Source organism: Melozone crissalis, unplaced genomic scaffold (assembly GCF_028551555.1).
Source record: "Melozone crissalis strain CALT ecotype California unplaced genomic scaffold, PUWL_Pcris_2 ptg000045l_1, whole genome shotgun sequence".
Taxonomy (NCBI): domain Eukaryota; kingdom Metazoa; phylum Chordata; class Aves; order Passeriformes; family Passerellidae; genus Melozone; species Melozone crissalis.
In genome coordinates, this window is record NW_026535823.1 from 7,485,171 (window position 1) to 7,510,289 (window position 25,119).

General features: G+C 37.3%; 1 protein-coding gene across 2 annotated transcripts in view; it reads left to right on the forward strand.

Annotated features, from left to right (window-relative positions):
- The window catches only part of BRINP3 (BMP/retinoic acid inducible neural specific 3), a 198,016-nt gene that overhangs the window by 122,297 nt on the left and 50,600 nt on the right, over window positions 1–25,119 (forward strand). For both annotated transcript variants that reach the window (XM_054285676.1, XM_054285677.1), the window contains exons 5-6: window positions 13,372–13,477; window positions 15,859–16,095. In XM_054285676.1, the coding sequence (XP_054141651.1) occupies window positions 13,372–13,477; window positions 15,859–16,095 (343 nt within the window). The remainder of the gene's footprint in view (window positions 1–13,371; window positions 13,478–15,858; window positions 16,096–25,119) is intronic.

Sequence of the window (25,119 nt, forward strand, 5' to 3'; positions counted from 1 at the left end):
CATAGTTCGTATCAATATTTAATATATTTCAAAGTCCCTGACACATAGATTCTTTCAGTATGATTTTAGCACATGCATTTCAGTGCAAGTGCTAAGGCTCATGTGCTAAATCAACAGTTTGGAGCCTCCAGGGCCTCTCTGGAAGCTCACCAGGTGCCTGAGGGCTGTGTCTCATTTGCATAACATTTACATGAACATACAGCCTGTTGTGTTTGAAATATGACACGTCCAACATCACTTCCTTGGCACGCTCATTTTGGAGGTATTTTCCTACCAAAACCTCCCTTCAGCTGCACGGATGGCTGTTGGTTCTCCTTATTAACAACCTATTAGGGTGATGGGGCTCTTGTCTAATAAAACCCTGCCCAGCTGTGGGAGCAGAATGCAAATCAAGGCAGCAGAATGCAGATGATAAAGGCAGCAGAATACAGATAAAGGGGTTGTTTTACAGATGATAAAGGCAGCATTTTTTCCCATGTCCTGTCACTGCCTGCTGGCAGAATGACCCTGCTGAGCTGGCCCTGGTGGTGTGGCCACGTTCCTACCAGCACATTAGAGATTTTTGTGGTTGTGGGTGGGTGGCAGAGAGCTGTACCACCCACATCTGGATTTCTGTACATCTGGATTTCACCCTGCTTCCTGGGCCCCAGCTCTCAGATGACCCCTATTCCAGTTTGCTACAAGCTGTAATTTCAGCACTGTCTCTAACAAACTTCTGCAAGGAGTCCAAACAGTTGTGCAGAACCTAAACATAAAAACATTAAAGCACAAAAACCACCTTGGCTGCACGGTAAATTAAATATTACTGAATAGTCTCACTGCATTCTGCAAAATTATAAACACAGTTATGTTAGAGCATTGCCATTAATGAAGTGAGGCTGTTCCATAGGTGTCTCTTGGAGGATATTGTCTCCCATCCCAGAATACACCTCCTTCTGTGGGAGCTGGGCCAGGTGAGTACAGCAGAGGTGTTATTGTAGAGTCCAAACAGTTCTGGGACAGCCACAGTGCAACAAAGGAACAGGAGGTAACAGAAGAACAGATGCATAAATTGAATTTTCCACCAGCTATTTACAGCTATTTACAGCCCATTTATTCCATCTGAGTGAGAAAGAATAAACAACCTTGAGAACGTGCCCTGTAATTCCAATTAAATTTTATTGTGCAATTTGCTTTTTACTTTCCCCAAACCACTTTTTTTTCCTTTGCTATGAGAGATTTAAGCATTTGGTTTTATCTGAGAAGTTTAGATTACAAAGAACAGGGCTCTGTTGTGGTGGTAACTATCTCTGATTATCTATAATTAACCCTTGAATGACTCATGGCGGGCTGTTAGAGAGGAAACTTAAGTGTAATGAAATTAATTTCTCCGCCAAAACTCAGACTGAAATACAGACTTTTTTTTTTCTGTTTTCTTTTTTTTTTTTTTGTCTGAAAAAGCTTGCTTTGTTCAATTTTTTTTCCTTTATACCTCCTATTTGCATCTGTTTTTCTGTGAATTCAAGTAATTGCCGTAATCGAAAGTAGAAATGCTGAAATACTATAAAGCCTTTAGCTTTTGTCAGATTTCTGGCAAATTCTAAATCTCAACAGGTTGCACAGTTTTGTATAAACAGCCAATTTTTGGGAAGCTTTTGAAATCCAGTTCTTGAACTCTTCTTGCCCTCACTTTATCCATTCAGTTTGTGGGTAGAATTTAAGACTGTACAGCTGTCAAACCTTGTAAAGGACCGAACAGTGGGAAAAAACATTTGCCCAGCAACAGCTTTAAAGTATAAAATCACAGTTGGAAACATTGTTTTGGAAAGTCCCGTGACAGCAGATTTTTATTGATTTCGTTAAAGAAATGAAATATAAATTTCACCAGACACTCATTAGAGATGTGTCTTAGTGTCTTGGTTTGAAAAGACAGGTGTCTGCTAAGGAAGGCAGGAGCCTCCCATGAAATGGAAAATGTACACTCACTCCCTTCAAATTATTATAATTTTGAAATTAAAGGGCTCTCAGGAAAAGATATGGGAGTAGGAATAACAGTTCTGTACTAGGACAATTAAAAATACAAATGAATAGTATAAACCAACACTGCCAGAGTCAGATCATGCCCTGCCACCTGTGTGTCAGGGTGGTGTCCCAGCCCCATCCCATGGTGGCTCAACCCTCCTGCAGTGCCAGCTGTGGTTCTGCTGCAGCAGGGATCCTGCACAAGGGGGGAGTTTTCCTCTGCAGCTCCAGGGCTGCTGGAGATGGGCCTGGGCTCCCTCTGGCAATGCAGGGCAGCAGAAAGCTGCTCCTCTGGCAATGCAGGGGGCAAAGGCTGCTGAGCTGTCCCAAACCTCAGATTGTATCCAGGCAGGAATGCTTGGCTCCTCCCCTGGGCAGAGCATCTCCCCATGGGATGATGGAATTTTATCAGCCATGCAGGGACACTCACTGGCCATGGACAGAATATAATTAATAATTAATGGACCATGAACAGAAGAGATTTCCTGGAGGAAAGATTGGTTGCACAGGAGATAAAGAAACCTGCCCAATGAACAGAGCAGAACTGCCCCACATTTAAAAGATGGGAATTGAATACACACGCTCATTTCTAATCTAAGACCCTGAGCAGCCTCCAGTAGCAGCTGCACTCTGTTACCTTTGCATCAGAGTGTGCAGAGGAGTCACGAGCACAAGGAGTTACAGCATCTCCAGCTTGTTGGCAATGCAGCATGAGATGCTTTCAGAACAATAAAATAGCACATAATAGAGATGCTTGGATAAGCATTTTGGAAAGATTTTGGGTAACTATTCTCCACTTAGTAAAAAAACCCCAAACAACAGAATAGGATAGAATAGATTACATGATAGAACAAAACAAATTGAAAGGCTCTTCTATTAGTTATGACTTTAGTCAAGAGAGGAGAGTAAAAAAACTGAAGGAGATGAAGACTGCCAAAGCCTGAACAAGCTATAAATATATATATGTAAAGATGAAACCTTAACAGCACTCACACAACACTTGCCATCACAGTTGTCAAAAACCTATAAACAATTCACACTACAGTTCCTTAAATGTTCCATACTCTCTCTCTTTTTTATCCCCCTTAAAAAACTGAAACGAAAGTAAATAAACCCAGAAGATGGAGAAGGGTTTTAGTATTGAGAGCTCCACAGTGAACATATTGAACAGTGCAGTTAGACAGAGCATTCCATCAGGAATTTGGAGTTTTGTACAGATTTCAATTTGATCTTTATTCTGTCTGGCTTGTGTATGGGTTGGGAAACTTCAGCACTCTGCCTGTCCTACACCCTCTAATTGGCAGCTACTGCTTGCCAGCAGGTCAGAGAATGTCAAGCAAGGACTATAAAATTCAGAGAACATTTCCCTGCCTCTGAGCTCTCAGAAATAGGAGATAGCATGTATCAACAGCTTGTATGAGCACAGAGGTCAGATTAGGAAGAATATCTCAGACCAATAGAGACTCCGCATCAGAACAAATCAGCTTAGAGAATAATAAAAGGCTGTGGAAAATTTTCAGTTTTCACATTATTTTTCCGAGAGATTTTTTTGGCCATAATACATTTTTGCATGTTTTGTTATTATGGTTTATGATTCAATCTGCAATCATCCCCTTTGATCTATTCATTTAGTGTGAAAAATTACCCCTTGTGTGGGAATCCTTCACAGCTAACTGGCACTGAGAGTTATATCATTGCTGTCTTTTGCACTTCACTGTTATTTTTACCTTGTAAACCTTCTCACAGAGTTCCAGCAGAATTTGCATGTCTGACAGCAAAACTATAATTTAATCTCTTACAAGATAATGCACATAATGCCTCTACATGCTGAAGCAGAGAAGGGTTTAAGAAAGGTTTTATTATTCATCCAGGAGACTTTCTACACTATGGAGTGATCATTATTTCCAGATCTTTAATGCCTGAAAGGTTGGAAGCTGCTCTGCAGGCTTTGTAGCAGAATCCAGTGAGCAAAATAAAAAAAATTATTCTGATTTTTCATGGCGAGGTTCTGACCTTATCCAAGGAATAAACATCAGTGAGTCAAGGAAGTTGCTGCTCATTCATGTTGGTATCACTGAGATCAGGGTTTTCACAAACCAGCCTCAACTACCATCTTCCCATTTATCAAACTGTGTTCATCATCTCTCCTGGATAGCCAAATTTAACCCTTTAATTCCCAGGGAATAGCTACTGCATTTCGTGGGCTTTGGGTACTCTTCCTTTGAATTTTATTGAAAGTAACATGAAAAAAATAATAAAAAGGCCCTTTTTTGTCATGGTTATAATGGTTCAAAATTTTCCAACATTTATAATAATTCCAGCAAGTGGAGGATATAGATGTCTTCCAAATAATACGTAAATTTACAAGGAAACCTTATTTTATCTTCTCCAAGTGTATCTAGAGCCTGGCAAATGAAAAATCATTCCATGTTTTCTCTTCAGCTTTTCATGAAATCCTCAATGTGTAAAATTAGCTGATGTGCAAAATTAGGTGATGATAAAACCATGATGATAATAGAGAAAATGGTTTGAAGATTACTATTGAAATATTTTTCCTGTCATGTTTTAGTCTACTTAGGTAGAGTTTGCTCTTAGTCCAATTCCCTGTTTGAAACACAACATTCACAAGAATACTGAGCTCATAATAAATGAATAGCCCATGTTCCTTCAGGCATAAAAAATAAAATGTGTTGGTCTGCTTTTCTTTCTCTGGTATTGGTTTACATTGGGGAGGATCTGTCCTTCCTTGATATCCCAAACTGATAAGTCTGTAGTGTGTGTGACCTGAGAGTTCTACCCTGATACCACTGTGCAATGGCTTAGAAATAATTTTGCATACATACAAGATAAACATGTTGATAGCAAAAGGGAATAAAGGAACTATACAGTGGCATATATGACTTTAATCCAGATATTTACATGTGCAGGACCTTGAATTGAGAAAACAACTCTTGTCAAAGGGTTTTTCACCTACAATATTGTGAAAGGAGCTGGGTATCCAGGAATGTCCCACCTCACATGGTTATCTGCATAGAAACACAGCAAAACCTGCAGGTGGTGGAGTTGCTTTCAATTCCGAGCAGAGCAAAGTCCTTTCACTTCCGCAGGGCTCCACAGTCCTGATAATAACTGCTGTTTTCTTTTCATAGGGTTCCTCTTTTCCCTTCTGAACTTCCCTCCTTCCCTAGATTCTTGTGCTCATAGGAACTCTGGCTCTCTCTTTTTCTGATTTTTTGATGGAAGAAATGCACCTGCCCTTATGATACATCATTCTTTGCCCTTGCCATTGGCTCATCTATGTGAGGACAAGAAAAGAATGAATAAAACCCTTTGGATATGATCCTATATTCTATATTCTAAATATTTTTTCCTACCCATAGTAAGACACATTCATGTATGTTTTAATGAACAGGTCTTGGTATTTGATAGGTCTTTCTGTTCCCATGAATAAGGATGATGTGAGGGATTTTCCAGCTGGGCTCAGCAGTCAGTCTGGGTAACATTACCCTCAGAGCCTAATTCTAAGAGCAGCTTTCTGTACATTAAAATATCTCTTCTAGTTTTGTTCATGAAATAACAATATTGAGAGTCACTCGGTTCCCTGACAGAACTTTCCATATGAATGAAGCAGCCATATGAAATGAAGTTTAAAGCTTCAGTATTAAGTTGCTTTTCTTCTCTAACACAAATTTAGCAAAGCTAAATTCCATTTAGCTTGAACAACTGATAGGTATTTAATGATTAAATTATAGATCAGTTGTAGCTGCCTGGTCTGTAGTAGGTCTGCAAAGATGCAGGAAAACACTCTAAAAGCCAAGTTGCATAAAAGCCAGAGTTCAGCAAAACTCTAAATTGAGAGTTGGCCATACCAATGAGACAGAAAGGGCAAATGTGCTACAATCATTTACCAGAGGGAATAAATGGGTGGGAAGTAATGAGGATATAACCTAAAAATAAATCCCTGCACACATCTCTGAGCCAGGCAGACACCCCTGTTATGGACACTAATGTGATTCCTTGTGAGAGCTTGGGATGACAACCCCAGGAGGGGGAGTTTGATGGCAAAATAAAATGGACATGAGAAATGTCCTGCTGCAGATGTGACTGCCAGGGGGAGGGCAGGGTGTGCTGAGCTGGAGTGCCATCGGCAGCACAAATAACTCAGGAGTTTCTGGGCAGCAAATCTAACACCTGGAAACAGCTTAAATTAGTTAGAGATGTTACTGAAAAGAATATTGCAGGCAAGTTTTAGAATTTCACAGAAATGTATAATCAAAGGTAAAATTCTCTAGATTCTCTGTATGGAAAATTAAATTCTTAATTAACCTGCCCTTATCATTTTGATTTTTAAGCTTCAAGGCTTTAAATGCCTTTCATGTTCTTTTTGGACCTAATGTTAACCCATCACATTTTTTCTTTGGCACAAGTTTGAGGTTTTTTTTTAAATTTTATTTTTCTCTTAGAAATAGGATATACAGGATTTTAAAAATTAATCACATTAAAGGTATAATGTTGCCAAATGATCCAAAGATAATTTTTATATTTACCAAGAGGATCTTTTTCCTGACACATCAAAAAGAAAAGGAACATTTTAACTTTTAATCCTGAATTAGGAAAGACTATATTTTTTATTCATACTTTTCCAACATAAAAAAAAATAAATTCCATTCACCTGCAGTATTATTATGACAATATCTGTGATTTTTATAAATAGAGGCTAATAATATCTGTGAGTTTTATAAAAAGGCAAATCATTCTGTCTTCTTGAAACGAATGGGGACACAGTGAAAAATCCCAGTGGCCTCAGCAGTGCCTGATGGAGCTGGCCCATGAAGATACAAACCCTGTACTCAAAACTCTTGAGAAGTCCTTGCATGGGATTTTGCAGTTGGGTTAAATGTAATAACACATTTAACCTGTACAGCATGAGCCCCCAAAATTCTTTGGAGCTTTTTGTCCCTTATATAATAATGCAATTATGTTTGGACAAGGATGTAAAGCTGGGAAATGGGTTTTTCTTAAGGAGGCATCTATGCTTTTGCTTTCTGCAGATACCTTGAGATTTTTATGGACTTGAAATATTATTTTAATTTGTATCTGTGCTGTTCTCTCTGTTTCTAATTTTAGCTTTTAAAGCAAATATATAGATTTCATTTGCTGTTTGTTGCTCAGCTGTCTCTTTAGGCAATAAAAGCTGAGAAAAAAAATAATATTAGTGTTAATTTAAGTAAGATATGGGCAAGCAGAAGTAGCTAAATGGAGACTGAAACAAAATCCTCTGTTTTTTATTAAGTTTTTGCTAACTCTATTATTTCTCTGTAAGAGAACTTCACTGTCATCTCTTCAAGATTAATTAAAAGAGATAACCTGCTCTTTTGCAGATAAAGCCTGTCCTTATTCTCTGTATGAGGCTGAGGCACCTTTGATTTCTAAAAGTGCAGGAAATAAAGGCTCTGGCAGGGCTGCCCTGCCTGGTTTTCCAGCAGCCTCATTTCCTGCAAACTTCCCTGTTGCAATCCAGAAGGCTGCATGGGAATGTGGCACCTGACAGGCAGTGGATTGAAAATGTCCTTGAAAAGGGAAAATCGTGGCTGTGATGCCAGAGCTATCAGTGCTGCCAGACTTGTTCCAGTATTGTGGATTCTCCTGGAGCTCACAGACAATATATTGCTCCCTGAGATAGTGGGGAATAGACTTGAGCAGAAAGGGGATTGTTCCCTATCAGACTGACCTGAACAGCCTTAAAAAATCATAGCATTTTCAGCAGCTGCAGCAGAGGAGAATTCAAATAGTGTGAGCTCATTTCCAGTTCCTGAAATATTCTGGTTTCTGAGGTATTTAATGCTTTATGTAAAGAGAATGCATTTCAATTTCCTTGTTATTTTAAGGTAACAATCTGGTTCACAGTGAATTCCTGGGAGTGTAGAAACAAAGCAGTGCAGAATTGAAGGATTAGACTGATCTCTTGGGGAGCTTTAGTGCTGCATTCAGTAAAATTCAAAGTAATCTCCTTGCCCAGAAACTTGAAAGAAGTCCCTATTTCCCTTTTAATGAAGTTAATGGAAATTTTGCAATTATCTCTTTTGCAGAAAGATCAAGTTTACTGTTCCTCTTCCATTTTTCAGATGACAGAAAAATAGGATGGGAGTCTTTCCAGGTCTCCTGAGTTAGGGGGCTCTTCAAATTAAAATGTCAGCCCTATGCTGCTAGAAAATCTGTTCAAAATATGTCATGCCTTTGAGGTATTGTTTTAGATTCCTGGCAATTAAAAAAATCATGTTGAAAACATGAATCCAACCTCTGACATTGTGAATGTTTCTGGTTTGTCTGTACCTCCTTCAGAAATGTTCATCTAGCCCCTAGCTGAGAAGTATCAGTGCTTGGAACACTCAGAAAATTTGATTTATTTTAATTACACACTCATTAGCAGGAGTTTTTTAATATGTTCAATGACAAAAATAGGGCAGTGGAGCAGCAACTATTGTGTGGCAAAGGGAAGTGCCGGAATAAAGGTGCTTTTGTGAAAAACTATCAAGCCTGGGGGAAAAGAAAGAAAAGAGTTGGCAGGAGATGCACATCTAAATAGAAAGTACATTTAGTGGCTGTTTATTTGATCAACTCTTTTTTAAGGTGAAAAGAGCATTGACTGCAGGATGGGCAGGGACTACAGGGGGTGGGAGCATGGGCTGAAGGTGAGGTTGGTAGGAGGGCGATGGAATCAGGACCATCATGGTTGGAAAAGACCTTGAAGATCACCAGGTACTGTCATCATGTTATTCAGGAGAATCCAAATTTCTCCCCATTCCAGACTTTTGCCCCGTCTTCTGTAAACACAGCCACTCAGAACAGACCTGTCTCCCTCATGCAGATATGAGGAGTTTGCTCTAAATCCTTATTTGAATGTTTCAAGCATTAAAGAGATTTGTGTGAATGTGAGCACAGCTGCCTATTCTGCAGTGACCAGCATTGCCTCATCCTCCTTTGTGCTGGCTCAGTTCTCATCCTCAGAAGCCAAAGCCATTTTTAAGGAGTCCTGCTGAAGAGGACAGTCCTTTATGCAAGGCACACACCACCTCTGCATGGGCACTTCGTTAGGAATATTAGCTACATGTGCTTAAAAGGACTCACCAGGAGCAAAATCTCTGCAGAAATGTATTTCCCTTTTATTAGGAAAGTCTTCTGTTGGCTTAATTATCATGGAGAAAAAAAAGCAGGCTGTTTCCCAGGGAAATACTACCCACTGATATCACAAGAATTCAGCCCTGCTTAAGTGCTAGGAGGTATGTTCTCAGTGAACTCATAATCGGGTCATTATCACCATGGTTATGAGATTTAACTGACTGAAAACTGTAGGCATTTTTCTCATTAATGCCAAATGTTAGAGTTTATTTCTGGGAACTGAAAACTCTGCTGCCCAGGGACACCTGTTCTGTGATAATCTCTGAAAACAAGGCACTGGAGAGCATCCTGCCTGCTTCGTGTCAGGTGATTTCACAGGTGGTTTTTACTGGTTCTTAGGGGGTTTTGGTTATGGAATAACTTTGTTCTGTGGTGATTTGCTTTGTGAGTTAATGTTCTTTGTGGGTTGCAGGTCATGCAAAACAAACATTGGTTCTGGTGCTCTTTGCACAGTGTTAGTCACTTCTGGACAATGCTACCTCCCAGCATAATCTGAATTTCTATTTTATTACCTGTCCCTCTCCTCTTTTTGGTCTATCTTTTTTTTCATGCACATTCTGACAGAACAGTTTTCAGCTGTGATCTTGGGACTGAGCATAGTCACACTTCTCTGCTTGGAAGATAATTAAAGACGTGCCATTGCCTTTCCAATTTTATTCCTATTGTTGCTGAAACAAAAAATGTAAAATCATCAGTAACCATTGGCTCAATACAGAATTAATGTATTTTTTTAATTTCAAAAATATTTTTTTTCTTCTCTAGTCTGCCTTTTTATCACCAAAGTTACCCCAAAAGGTGCAAGACCAGGTTGGATGGAGCTTGGATCAACTCAGCCTAGTGGAAATGTCCCTGTGGTAGGGGTTGGAACTTGATATTCTTTAAAGCCCCTTCCAACCCAAGCCAGTCTGTACCTGTATAATTTAGGAAAATCAAATCCTTTCATCTGGTCTGAAAATTTGATAGAAATTTGAAACTTTCATTAATAAATCATTCAGAATTTTTTCTCATTTGCAATCTTTGTGGAGTAGGATTTGTGTATACAAAACCATATGTAACTGCATGGCTCTGACCTCTGACTAGAATTGTCATCCATCAAAAGGTGAAGGTTGGATGATTTTTATGTTCTTTAGCATTTCTTTTTTACATACTGAGACTATTAATTTTGAATTTCTGGTTGCAATGTATTTTCTATGCAGAAGAGTACCAGAGCAAGGCAGCTGACAGAGGGTGTGAAGGTACCTGGGAAAGTAAAAGGATGAATAATATAAATGTATAGATTGGAATAAAAAATGAACATTTAGAAAAGGTCCTTATTTATAGAGCATTGTCTACTACTATTATTATTATTATTATTATTATTGTTATTGTTATTGTTATTATTATTAATTTTAATTGCTTCACTGCAATGATTGTCGGTAATTCATATCAAAACTGCTCTATATAATTTTCTTCTGAATCAATGTACTCATAAATGTTATCACACAAAACAGTGGCAGTCTCTACCCATGTCTGGCATAATTCAGATAAGAGTGAAGAAATATGAACAAAAAGGGGCACAATAACTACAAAGCTACTTACCACCCTTCCTTATTTTGTGATTTCAGGGGGCATAAAAGAGTAATAGGAATGGATAGGAATTGCAATATTTGCTTTATAGTTTATACATTCCATATAACTTTATGAAGCTGCATTGCCTTATAGAGAAATGCTTGAAAGCCATAATAATATTGTGCAAACGAAAACAACATTAAAATAAATGGATCTTTAAATAAAGAATTGCATAGGTGAATGATGAGCATAATATGTCAGAGTAAGGATAACATTCTTTGCAACACTTACCCGCCATTCTTTTTGTCTTCTGGCTATTTTTCTTATTTAATCTAGGTAGCACTATTTTTTATTGTATAAAGAGATTAGGATTCTATTTATGAACTGGAGGTACTTCCAAAAAAAAAATAATATTTTAGAATGGAATTTTAGACTACTTGTTGGCAGAGGACTGAAGAATCAAACACCAATTTTCATTCCAGCCATGTCCAATCCAAATCTCATTCCCCTGCTGGAGTCTTTGTGCTGATTCAGGATGATTAAGCAAAAACCATGCCAAATCTGCTGCTGTCATAAATATTAAAGATTGCCAAACTTGCAGAGAGGACACAGCCTGGCTTGGTCCCTTTTCCTCATGCATCTTGAGCTCTGCTCACAGGTTTGGTGTGGGCCAGTTCTGTGTCCTCTCCATGGGCTGTCCACCCTCAAAGTGATGGAAAGGTGCCAGGATCTTGGAACGACAGGAAATCTCATATATTCTTTGCAAAAGGGCAAGAAGAATGTGAAATCTCAGAAGAACATCAACTCAGTAGGTTTCAAGGACATCATAGCCCAGCTGCAGCCACCCACAGGCTGTGGGTGAGCCAGAGAACCGTCAGCAACATGAAAAATCAGGGTTTATATCAGAAAACCTTCATATTCCCATCAAATCAGACTGTTCAAATTTCCATTTCCCTTCTGTTTTTTACAATTCACATTGGTTCTCTGGTTGCATGGCTGGCACTTGCTCAGTTCACGTCTGCATTTTTGAAATCTACTTCCTCACCCTGTAATTTAGGCTGAGTCTCCAGGAGATACAGAGCTGAATATGATACCTGAAGTAACAGAAAATAGCAGTGGTTGTATTCAAAGCTGGGGCAGATACAAAATAAGCGTAAATCTGGCCACAATTTCTGAAACAAGCAAAGGAAGAGAAGTAGGAAATTCCAGGAGAGTGGCTGAGAACGGTTTGGGAGCTGCATGACAGAGAGATTAGTTGTACTTCTGATTTTAGAAAGAAATTGTTGACACTTTAGAATTATATATAATATTCCAGGAAGCAGATAAATTAATAACTTTTTTTTTCAATTTATTTAAATGTGTTTACTCACCAAGTTGCACCAGGGACAGACATTTAGGTTGGATATTAGGAAAAATTTTTTCACTGAAAGGATGGCCAGTCACTGGTACAGGTTGCTCCCAGGACAGTGGTGGAAGTACCATTCCTAGAAGTGTTCAAAAACCATGGTATGGGTCTTAGGACATAGATTAATGTTTGGACTTGAAGGTCTCAAAAGGCTTTTCCAACACTAATGATTCAATGATATAAATAACTGCTCTCTCCCAAATAAAAACCTTCACTGTTAAGCCAGAGCTCTGCTTGTGGAGGTCCTGGTTTGATAAACTTGCTGTATGTTGGTTCTGTGGCCATGGATTTGGTGATTACAACAGACAGAATATTCAGAATTTTGTGCCTAAACTTAGGCCCTTCCCTTATGAAAAAAAACCACATCTCACCACTACCACCATTATAAATACAGCTCATAAAGGGCTTTTAATTCCAAATATTGATCTTCTTCACTGGAAAAGTCAGAGCTTTTCTCATGACTTCAAGCAGAACTTTTCACGTGCATGACTTTCAAGAGGGGAAAACCAGAGTTCTCATTTTAATAAACTTAGTATTTATATTTTATTATTATTATTTTTCATTGTTATTATTTTTATATTTATTATATGTACTATATATAATACGTTATAGAAATAATTATATATTAGATTATATTACGTTATCTATAGTATAATTATTAACATAATATATAATAATATATAATATAACATTAATTATGGTTATAATTAATAATACATAATATTTATAATTAAGAATATATAAATGTATTATATTAATAAGAATAAAAAGTATAATATAAGATATGGATATAGAATATATATTTATATATATTTATAATAATTTTTGTTGTTGTAATTTTATTTATTATTATTTTATTTTATAAACTGAGTATTTAGCAAACTCATTGTAATTCCTACAGCTATGGAAAAGAAATTGTCTTTAGACTGTTGGTGTGGCATTACACCACTCTAGCATTGTATACTGTAGTATTTGTGTAGTATTGTGATAGTGAGGTGTTTGTAAGGATTCTCTGTGGTACAAACAGCATTCCCTGCTGCTAAAACATTTGCACTCACCCTTTTGGCAATTAAATTGTTATTTATTAATTATGCATATTCACATATTCTTAATTATGTCACCATAATTAAGTCTGATGTGCTTTTCTGGCTGAAATAGGGGGAAACTTTATGAAACAATCCTCTGAACTGCTCAGTCTGCTTCGGATATTTCAGTGAGTGCTTCTCCCTTCCCACCAGGTGACAGAGACACGGACGGGTCCCCTCGGCTGCAGTAACTATGACAACCTAGATTCTGTCAGCTCTGTTCTGGTTCAGAGTCCTGAAAATAAGATTCAGTTGCAAGGTATGTAGGTGCAATTTCATTAATTTGTTTTTGGAATGGGGTGACATTTATCACGCTATTTGGTGTTTTTTTTCTTTCTTCCTCCTCATAAAAGGTCATTTTCCTAATTTTTTTGTGTGTTTCTGTGCAATGAGTATGTTGCAGCCAAAGTGAAGGAAATGTCAGTACCTCGTGGTGCCTTTGAAATGGAAACAATTTCTGCACCCATCAGAAAATAATTTGAGTAGCCCTGTTAATATTTTGCATCCCCGTTTAGCATCCACTGGCACATCTCTTTAACAGCCTGAATTCCCAGAGATTCCACCAAGCTGGGGGTGACATTTGGTGTGCTCAGCCTGCTTTGCACATGCTGAGCAGTAGCTGACACCCCCTGCACTTGTTGCACCAAAATTGATGGGAGTCACCAGAAAAACAGGATATACATTTTCAAATACTCTAAATCAGGGAATTAAAAAGTCTTGGGAATTAAAAAAAATAAACAACTTGGAAGGTTAAAATCTCACTCATTAGGAAAATAGTAATAATTGTGTATAAATAAAAATGAAAAATACAAAGAAGCAGAAAGAGGAAGCAAAAAGAAGAAGAGAGTCATCATTTGTAAATAATATTTTTTTTCAAAATTCCAGCAGAAGCATTTCCTGACCTGCATATTAAGACATAAGAATTTTTGAAAAATCCCCCTTTATGGTCTTAGGCCATTAATAATTTTTATTTTCAGTAACAAAAAAAAAAGCATGAGCAAATTATGACTATGAAAACACCCACTAAATCCTCTTTAATGTGTGTATTTGTGCACACCTCTGACTCTATGCCATGACAGAGCCATACAATTCTTAATTTGCAGTTGAAAGTAGATATACAATTGTTTCCAAGATTAAAAGTTTTCTATATCAGTGTGTAAATCACTTGGACAAAGAGTGTGAGGTGGTTGGTGATACTAAGAGCAGCTCTCAGAGGTGATGATCCCTGTGGTCCCTTCAGTCTCAGGATAGTCCAGGATTCTGTGACTCTTCCTTAAAATATCAATATGTGTTTTCTCCCTTTCCTTTCTTCCCAGAATGAGGTAAATCCATTAAAAATAAAATTATTTCCCAGAGAGGATTTTTTTTTTTTACAAAAAACTTGTCATTTCTACTGGGATGCCATGAATATTTCCAGAAAACATGATTTTTGACAGTATACAGCATATTCATGATGTTTTTTTGTTAAAATCTTGAAAATAATCTTTGCATCTCTCAGACTGTGGAGAAATGTATTATCAGAACTGTATAAACTCTTTAATGGAAGAATTGAGCTGGGCTTTCTATTCCTTTCACATCCTCTATGGTTGAAAAAAAGAATGGTTTTTCACAAGAAAGTAGCAGAGTTTTCCAAATTTTGACAGGAGACAGAAGGAAGCACAGCCAGACCAGGTTTCAGCAATTGAAAAGGTTCTGAAATTCCTGTTATAGCTGTAGTTTTGTATATACTTAAAAATAAGGAATAAATCTCTGTGAAATCATCCAAGTGCCTGTGGAGAAAAAACTTATATCACCAAATACCAAATTCATATGATGAGAAATTATTTGGAACACATGTTGCAGGAGTTTTTTGAGGCCCCGCAGGAGCTGGACTTTGCACCCTTTCCATGCTAAAACTGAAGTAGATTTAAGAATGAATATTTTTACTCAAAATTTTGTAGCCCTACCCTTCACATCCAATTGACTGTCCCACAGCAACTTGCTACCAATGCTAGAAAAATAACCAGCCAAATTTTATTTTTCAAGGATTTAATCCAACCCAATTTTGCCCTTCCTTCTTAGTTTGCCCCGACAGAATCACAGGAGATAATGAATTGTTTAGACAAGCTACATCTTGTGCCAAAAGAAGCATGGAAAACAAGCCCAATTTTGGATGGAAATGTTTACACCTCTTTTCCTGATTATGCTGTCTCTTCACTCTGTCTCTCAGGGCTGCTTTCCCTTCATCAGCATTTTCAGAATCTGCATTATTGCTGGCATCAGGATTATAATTCAGCTGTGTGATTTCCTGCTGCAAGGCTCTGGCTGCTGTTCACTCAGCAAGGAGAAGCTGAAGTTACCCAATCCCCCTAGGAAAATTAAAACAATAAACTCTCTCTCAGAGGAATACAGGTTACTCATTAGTGGATGGATGTTCCATGCTGAGAGGGAAATGTGAGGAATATGCCTGAAAATAATTATTAAGAAAGGAAATACATGACATGGTATAAGTGCTGGACAGATGTACAAATCCTCCTAAAAACTCCATATATTTTTGGTTTTCATAACTCTTTGTTTGTTTGCTATGTGAGCTGGTGAAGCTGCTCAGCTCCAGAACTTCCTTTGCATTTCACACCAAAATATTTCCTCCATTTCCTACAGGTCTTCAGGTCATCCTTCCTGAGTACCTGCAGGAGCACTTTGTGCAGGCAGCTCTGAGCTACATTGCCTGCAATTCAGAGGGGGAGTTCATCTGCAAGGACAATGACTGCTGGTGCCAGTGTGGCCCCAAATTCCCCGAGTGCAACTGTCCCTACATGGACATTCAAGCCATGGAAGAGAACCTGCTCCGCATAAGTGAGACCTGGAATGCCTACAACAGTGAATTTGAAGAATCCGGTGAGGTTTTTTTTAAAAATTTATTTTCCCCCCCTCTTTGCCTATATCTCATAGATTGGTTCATGTTCCAACTGACCCCATCCATGTTCTTCCAACTTTTTCATGCCACGTTGTCACTGTCATATTTTCTGAAAAATCCTCTTTGCCCGGGATTCTTCTCCTGGGGAGTGGGAAGCCTCAGAGAAAAATGAAAACAAGATTATCTCATTTGCTTCTCCTGTGTTCTGCTGCTTTGGAATGTGGTTTGGAGATTGTTTACCAACAGGTGGTTGTTTGATTGGTCATTAAGTCAATACAATTCACATGTTGGATAAACAATCTCCAAATCACATTCCAAAGCAGCAAAACAGGGAGAAGGAAATGGGATAGTATTGTTTTCCTTTTTCTCTGAGGCTTGTCAGCTCCCCAGGAGGAGAATCCCGGGCAAAGAGGATTTTTCAGAAAATATGATGGTGTGACACCACATTAGTTTTTCTTTAATCTATCAAGGTTTGTTTCATGTCAGAACCCTAATTACTAAAAATTTTAGACTTTCTATAACTCTATGACAAAAAATAACTCCCAAGAAAACACTACATTTAACCTGAGACCACAAAGAAAACTTCCAAACTTAAATAATAGAACTAAAATCTTAAGTATATAGTTTAAATAGAAGTATATAATATCACATAGTAAAATACCTTAAAGTTTTAGAATATAGTAATATATATAACAAGATAGAAGGTTTAAATCAGTAACTAGCATATATTTTGAATAGAAGTATATACTGTCACATAGTAAAAAAATCTTAAAGTTTTAGAATATAGTAATATATATAACAATTTTTAAAATTTTTAGAATGTTTGGAATTTTTAAAACAGTAACTAGTCCTTTTTCTTCACCTTCTTCATGAATTTAAGTAGTATTGTATAATTAAATAAAAAAAACCCACATTACAAACCATGAATAATTAGTTACTGAGTTTAAAGTAAAAATAATTTAATTTCTTAAAACCAGTTTATCCTTAAAAATTTTTCTCCATTTATACAAAGAAAAATACAACTCCATTTTTAGTTTATTAAAATAAAATATTATAGAACTCACTGCTTGTGAGTTCTATAGAAATAACTATAATATAAATATAATAATAATATAATAATAACTGTAACTATAATATAAATAAAATCTAATAAATATCTAAATCCAAACCAAAAATACCATCTCATTAATTTAATCCCAACCTTAACAAAAAAAAAAAAAAAAAAAAAAAACCAACAAAAAATCCACAGTTTCATACATCATTTCATCTGTCCTGATCATCAGAACTTCCTGTCCCACAGAGAATGGGAGTTACAGGTAAAATCAGCTTCTGAACAACTGTTTTCACAACTCACTTGTTCAGTGCTATCACAAACAGCTGTCTGGCCAGATGGTGGGAAAAGTAAGGAGAGCTCAGCAGACCTGGGAAAAATTGTTGAGGATAAAAAAAATAAATTGAGGAAGATAAGGAAAAGTCAGAAAAAATACAAAAAGATCACAGGTTCTAACGAGTTGTGTTGGAGAAAGAGAACAAAACAGTAGAAGAGAAAAGGAGGAAAACCATACAGTAGTTAAGGGAAGGGCAGAATAAATATCAGTAAAACAGTGTGAGTGAACAGTACTTTATACACATTCATTTTTATCTTGTTTTATTGTTAAAGACTGATTCCTCAGCTCAAGAGAACAGGTAATTTCAAGAGACCCTGTATCAGTTAAAATGTCATTTGTTGCAATTTTTAACCTGATGCTGTTTTTTAGCTGAGTCTGTTTAGAAGATCTGAAGCCTTTTTTCCATCCCCATTCTCACATTTAGCAGGAGGACATCAGAATTTACAATATTTCTCCTTGGATGGCCACAGACATCTCTGATTGTAAAAGTAGGAATAAATGTGTTGGTTTTGTGTACATTTGGGAGCATTTTCCTAATGACTATTTGGACACTTTTAATTATTTCTGGAGCCATGCTATCTTTTACTACTTTGCAAACTAGGGCAAATATATTGACTTTTCAGAGTGGCACATATTTGCCATAGTTTGTCTTATCTGAATGGACTGTGACATTGTTCAGTGCCTGAAAAATGTTCTTTGCAGACTCCTACTTAACAGCAATTTTAGTCAAGCTGGAAGAACACACACATCTGGGTCTGTGGAGGGTTCTTACAGCGAGCTGTATAATGGACATCAAGTTAATTATGAGTTTGAATCACTGTCAGCTACATTTCTAGTCCTATGCTCAGGTCTGTGACACGAATGTCGGGGAAAATTAGTAAGAGTTAAATTCTGGGCTTTTAAAAGACTCTTTAGCTCTGCTGGGTGAATCACTAAAATGCCAACTTCACATATATCTGTCAATTTGGTAATTGCTTGTAGGTGTGGTTACTAAGAAGTGCGAAATTTAGGTTATTAACATCATTAAGACATATGCCACGCTCCCCTCTTTAGCCCTTGAAATATTTAAATAATTTTTAATCTAATAAATATACCAAGCATGACTTCCACAACTCAGAGGTAACTTCTAATATTTCTGCTTTTATCTCATAAAGTGTTTTGCATAAAGATGGTCATGGGAAGATGAGATAGGTAACCTTGTATGGGTCTGAACTTGGAAAAAAGCTGGCATGGGAATTTTTGATTGATAACTTAGTCATTGAGCAACCAACCTCATATAAATCATATATTAGCACTGAGCAGCTCTTCCAGTGCTGTCACACATGATCTGTAAGCATTTCCAGCCACACTGATCTATATATATGTATATATATATACACATAGATATATAGATTTTTATACCCATTGAGACATATTCTGAAACATTTGGAGCTTGAGCACTATTTCCACAATGAAAAATTATTAAAAAATATCAGTGTGATCTGATCCACGTTAGCAGCACGTTCTGGCAACAAAAGTGACCTTTATTAAGGAACACTGGAAAACTGCTAAGTCTTTGTCTAAATCAGTGGAAATCAGCTTCTTAGATAATAGTATGTTGCTTTATTCTAATCTATTTATAATAAAAAAATAAATTCACTAGAAAGGAGGCCAGATTATGTAGTAATTTCAGTCTGAGCAGCCAGGGGCAAAATAATCCAGAGCAGTCACTGCTGGCCCATATAATCTACTATTAATGGCAGAGGGATTAATGAACTCATTAATTCCCTTCTACAACACTGTGAATTCCAGAGTCAACTAAAGGCAAATACAACAGAATTAATTTTTTACCTTTTCTGCTTCCAAACCCTTTCTTAGTTTAGATGTTACAAACCAGTCTTCTGACTCCAGAAACAAATCTTGTTCCCTAATACTGACATGTAAAACTTACTGGGGTCATTTGAGGCCATTCACTGTGGGCAGGATTTAGTTTAAAGAGGAAAAAGTAAATATTCTATTTAAGAGAGTTTGTTTATTCTCTGTGTTATCTCTCCTCCTGTCTGTTCAAGATAAAACAACTGAAGAATGGTTTTTTTTTTTTTTGAAGAAAGGATGAGAGGGGTTGCTCAGCCTGGAGAAGAGAAGGCTCAGGGACAATGTATTAAATAGCTGAAGGGTGGGTGCCAAGAAGACAGAGCAAAGCTCTTTTCAGTGGTGCCCAGCGACGGGAGAAGGGGAAATGGGAACAAACTGGAACACAGGAGGTTCCCTCTGATGACCAGGAAAGAGTTTTTCACTAAGGGTGACCCAGTGCTGGCACAGGGAGGTTGTGGAGCCTCCTCTCCTGGAGTTCTCCAAAGGTTGACTGGCCATGGTCCTGGGCAGCTGGGTCTAGGTGGCCCTGCCTCAGCAGGGGTTTGGACCAGGGGTTCTTCCCCATCTCAGCCATTCTTTGATCAAAGAATTGTCCTGTTTTCCACACAGGAAGACTCTGATCTGCAATCTGGGCCTGCTGGTAGTGACAATTCTCTTTGAGTCCCTCTGGCTGTTGCAGGTTACATGACCAAACACATCCCAGCTCAGCTAGTTCTCTTTATCCTTATGTGCAGACTGCATTTCACTCAGGCTCTTCTGGCACTTTTTAATTACTCAAATCCCATTTTGAAAGATGTGCAGCAGTATGTTATTTATCCCTCAGTAAATTTGGCTGCCTTTTTCATTTCTCTAGCTGCCCTCCAGCAATAAATATTTGATCATTATTAGCTCAATGAGCTTTGTATAACCTCTTAGTGTCAGGTTATGTACCAAGATCTTAAAAAATTACAAGAGCTTCCTTCAAATTGTTTACTCTGAACCATCTGCTTATCCTTTATCAGATCTTGTGGCCTCCAGACTCTACTACCAAGAAAATGAGCAGCTGTTTCCTTATCAAAAATCCATATGAAAGCTGTTCAACCTTTATTAACAAATTTCATTAACTTCTTAAGGAGTTTGGCTGAATTATTGTGTAAGCAAAGTGCTCCCTGAGACCATCATTCCAATAAGCTGTGTTCTTACTACTAACACTAAAAATATCTAATGGAATCAAGCAGGGCTCCATTTACCTTTCCTGATGTGCATGGAAGTAGCCTTTGTAGCCTGAAAGGACAACTAGAAATAATAAAAAACTGGTGATGCAGTCTGACCTGCTGCTTTCACAGGTCACTCAGTTTCCCTGAGATTCCAGGCTGTGGAGTCCACCCACGTTAGATTAAAGCTGTGCAACCTTCTCGAGTGTGCCTGCAGCCTTCCTCACCTTTTCAGTGTTCAATTGTTCTTTAATATTGCCAATTTTCTTGTTCCCCTTCTGCCCCAATACAGGAACACCTTCTTGTCCAGGTGTTTCTCCTACCTCATCTCAGTGAACTCCACCTTTGTATTGCAGAAAAAAAGTTTGACCTAAACACTTGGATGTCATTTGTTTCCCTCAATAAAGAGTGTCAAATATTCCTTGAAAATATTCTCACATTTTGGAAGCAGGTGGGACTTCCACAGCTTATGGTTGGAGCAGTGCTGAGGATGGTGCAGATAAAAAATTTGCTGTGTTACACATTTGGGAAGATTTTGGGAGTGTTAAAAATTTAATATACAAAGAAACTAATTCTGACATACAACACTGAATGGCAATTGAGCATGTTCCAGAGATCATGATCTGCTTTAAAACTTAGGAAAATCAAGAAAACCCCCAAAACCATCCACAGCCTCTGGATTCTGACAACAAGCATAAGAACATGATCATACATTGCCTGTGCCATAATTTTGGTGTGGTTGGCTGCTGAGTATCTTTGGAAACCTGAACACTCCATTTAAACAATTTAAATGACAGCAATTTTCTTTTAAGGTGATCTGGTTGCTGACATTGAAAAAAAAATGTAGCAGTTCCTGCAGTGTAATTTCATCTTTCAGAATTAAAAAGGTTATCAAAATAAATAAGGACATCGATGAAAATGTTGCTCAAAAAATAGAAAATGGCAAAATTGTGTTTTCATAATTTCTTTTTTATATCACTAGCATTTATGAGACCTCCTGGAAATATGAAAATAAAATCTTCCATCAAGCATTTCTTTTCACATATCTGACATGCAGTGGCAGCTTGTTGCCTTCTCTCTGCATATTTCACAATATGCTGAGCAGTGGATTTTTTCCCCCTTGAAGGCAACAAAATCCCTTTTGGAATATATCCTTGGAAAGCATGAGATCAGGAGATGTATAATAAATACTATGATACATAATCTCAAAGTAGCTTTGAAACAACAAACTCATTCTGTTAAACATTTAGTTTAAATACCAGCTAAGATGGAAGGAAAGAGCACAGCCACCAAAAACTGGACAGAAATTTGCCTGTCACAGCTGGGCTCAAGGGTGATTCAGTGAAACACTGAAATATGTGCCTGTGTGAATTATTTGAAGTGTTTGAGGAAGTGAAGATAACATTTTTCAAACAATCTGTAGTCCATTAACTTAAGGGATTTGACTTGAATGTCCAGCAGAAGCTTTAGAGGAGCAGAGCCAGAGCCATGGAGGCCCCTGAAGGTTTTGACCACAGAACACAAACACTGCTCACTCCAACAGACACATTGGACACTGTCAGAATTAATCAGAAGTCACCTTTCAAATATTTAGAAGTGCATCTATCCACAGCTTTAAATAACAAACAACTTCTCAAAATGTCGAATTTGATTTTTTCCAGTCACTTCTGTATCTGCTTTACAGAGATAATTCAAAAGGTAAATTTCAGTATCACAGAAAGTGCAAGTGATGAAAGTGCAGCCAAAGTAAATTGATATTAACTTTCACATGAATATTTGCTGAAACTATTTTTCATTGTCCATCCATCCACCGTCAGTGCTTTGATTGCAAAGTACTAACAGAAATGAATTGCTGGTGCAAGCTATTCTTAAATCCCTGGCTTCATTGGATTTGGATTTCATGTCTAATGCATTCCATAATTCCTTAATAACTATGGGATGTCTTGCTATTGAGCATTGGTTACCCTTTACATGTACAAACATAAAATCATCTCAAAAAATGCACAGTTTGGAAAGGTTCACCTGAAAATGAGGTCTGAACCTCAGTTAATACATAGCACTGCATAGTTAACAAAGTTTTTTTTGTTTGCTCAGCAGAGATTGCTTTGGAGACTTTGGAGTCCTGTTCCTCAGTTCAATTATATTTTTCCCTTTCTTTACAGTGATTGAATTAATGTTGTTCCCAAAATCCCTTGTATAAAATAATTGGATTTAAAGGGTTGGAGAAAGTGGATTCTAATAGAGGAGATGATAAGCTTATTACTGAATTAAAAATCAGTAATACTGAAGATGAGGAAGTCCAACCATTTCTTTTTTTTGGGTGGGTAGCATTTGCATCCTATATAATTACTTTTATGCAAAACCTACAGAAAGTAATAGGAAAGATCATCTCCAGCATTCCATAATCTGCAGTGAGATTTAGAGAATTATCCATTTAATAGTGCCAGGTATTTATATCTCCATTTTCAAAACTGCAAAATGTGGAAAATCACCATATTTTGCTGATACACTTTCCTAACTGTCACTTCTCCTTCAGCTCATATTTTCCAAAATGAAGTAAGCCTATGCTGAAAAATACCAATTTGGCAATAAGAAAGGCTCTTTCCACTCTTTCCATCAAATCCGTGGAACTGGTTTAGGGATGTCATGCTCAACAGAAGATAGATCAACCTTTGGTAGTCACACTCTGTCTGTATAAAACAGGACCCTGCCTCACTCCTGGATTCAAAACTCTTCCATTATTTCTTGAGGAGTGTTCTCACACTCTCCCTGTTTTCACACTGAAAGTTGCTTCCAACAGCCAGGCTGCAAACTGTTGTAAAATACAGCAAAATCAAAGCTGGAAATGAACATTGCAGGTGCTCAGGGGTGTTAGTGTTATATTTTTTGAAAAATCCTTTTTGCTTGGATTTTTTCTTTTGGGAAGCTAAGAAGCCTCAGAGGATTATCTGATTGCTTCTCTTGTGTTTTGTTGCTTTGGAATGTGGTTGGAGATTGTTTATTCAACAAGTAGTTGTTTAATTAGTTTCATGTGAATTGTTTTTACTTAATAATCAATTACTTTCTAGTTGTGTAGAGACTCTGGAAGCAGTCATGAGTTTTTAGTGAGTATCTTGTTAAACATTCTGTAAGTATCTTTTCTCTATTCTTTAGTATAGTTTAGTATAGCATTCTTTAATATAATATAGTATCATAAAATAATAAATTAACCTTCTAAAAACATAGTCAGATTCTCAATTCTTTGTTCATCCTTAGGACCCCAAAAATACCACACAGGGGAGAATTCCTTACACTCCCTGCCAGCTTCAGGTGTTTGTTACAGATGGACAGCACTGCCTTTGTGATTGCAGAGGCTGTAAAGAAACTGCAAGATAGAATTCAGATGTTGTCCCAACATCAGAGACAGTCCAACAGTCAATCAATACACCCAGCTTTAGCAAGTGATCATATTTGATCTCAAAATCTACACAAATCTCTCAGTGCTTCTTAGAAAAGAGAATTATAGTCCTAATTCTTGCATGCAGATGCTCTTAGATGCTGAGCACATAGCAATAAAGAGTGATACATCTGTTGAGTTACTTTTCAATCCATTTTTTTGTAGCAATCAAAAAATAACAGATATGGCTGGACTTACTTAGTTTGCTAAAAATATATTGGTGCTTTGAGAAAGCAGGTGCAAAGCCAGGCAGTTAAACAAAGTATAAAGTTATATCTTTAACTTAGATTTGAATAGACTAAATTTCAAGCTAGAAAAAAAGTCATGTAAATAAATTTGAATAGATCGTCCAGTGCTGAAGACAGAAACCTTCTGTGATGCACAGAATACATTATGAGGCAGCCAAAGACAAATTCAAATCTTCAAGATCAAATGTGAACCACAACATATAGGCACAGGGAGCAAGAAGTCTGCACCAGCAGATAAGTAGTAGCTTTTTTGCCATTTCATACGCCATTGTTCTGCAATCATCTTAATCATGGATTATATATTAATATTTCCTGGCAGTGCATTAAGGAATGCAACCAGTGGAACAGTCTTTCTCCTCCTCTCCATCAGACAAGCATTTTAAACTATTGCTGTCATATTCTTCCTGCTGGACAGGAAAGCTGCAGCAAATCTGCATTCAGCCTGTGAAATTTAATCTTTAAAATCCGTCTATCTAGTCAGAAAAATCAAGTGTAATTTTGTTTGCCACCTCAATAAGGTGCAGATTTTTGCTATTCCTGTGGCACAAATCCTTTCTTAAAAATGTTTAGCAGAAGAGGACACCGTGGGATTCCTTTTTATTGCCTCTCTCTGCATCCAAATCAAAGTCACCTGGCTGACAAGTAAAAAAGGTAATTCTTCCCAGCACCAAGCTTGTGGATTGACATCATGGAGACACTGACCTGGGTCCCAGCCTTCTTCTTTCTTACCAGCAGTGATAATGACAATCCTAACAGCTAAAAAATGCCCTCAATAACTCCTGTGTAAAATACAGTAATGGTGTCTTAAAAAATTTCAGGTTGTCATTTAATCTCTAGCTAAAAATTATCTTGGAATATATAGTGTTTGTTATGGTTCTTCTACTAC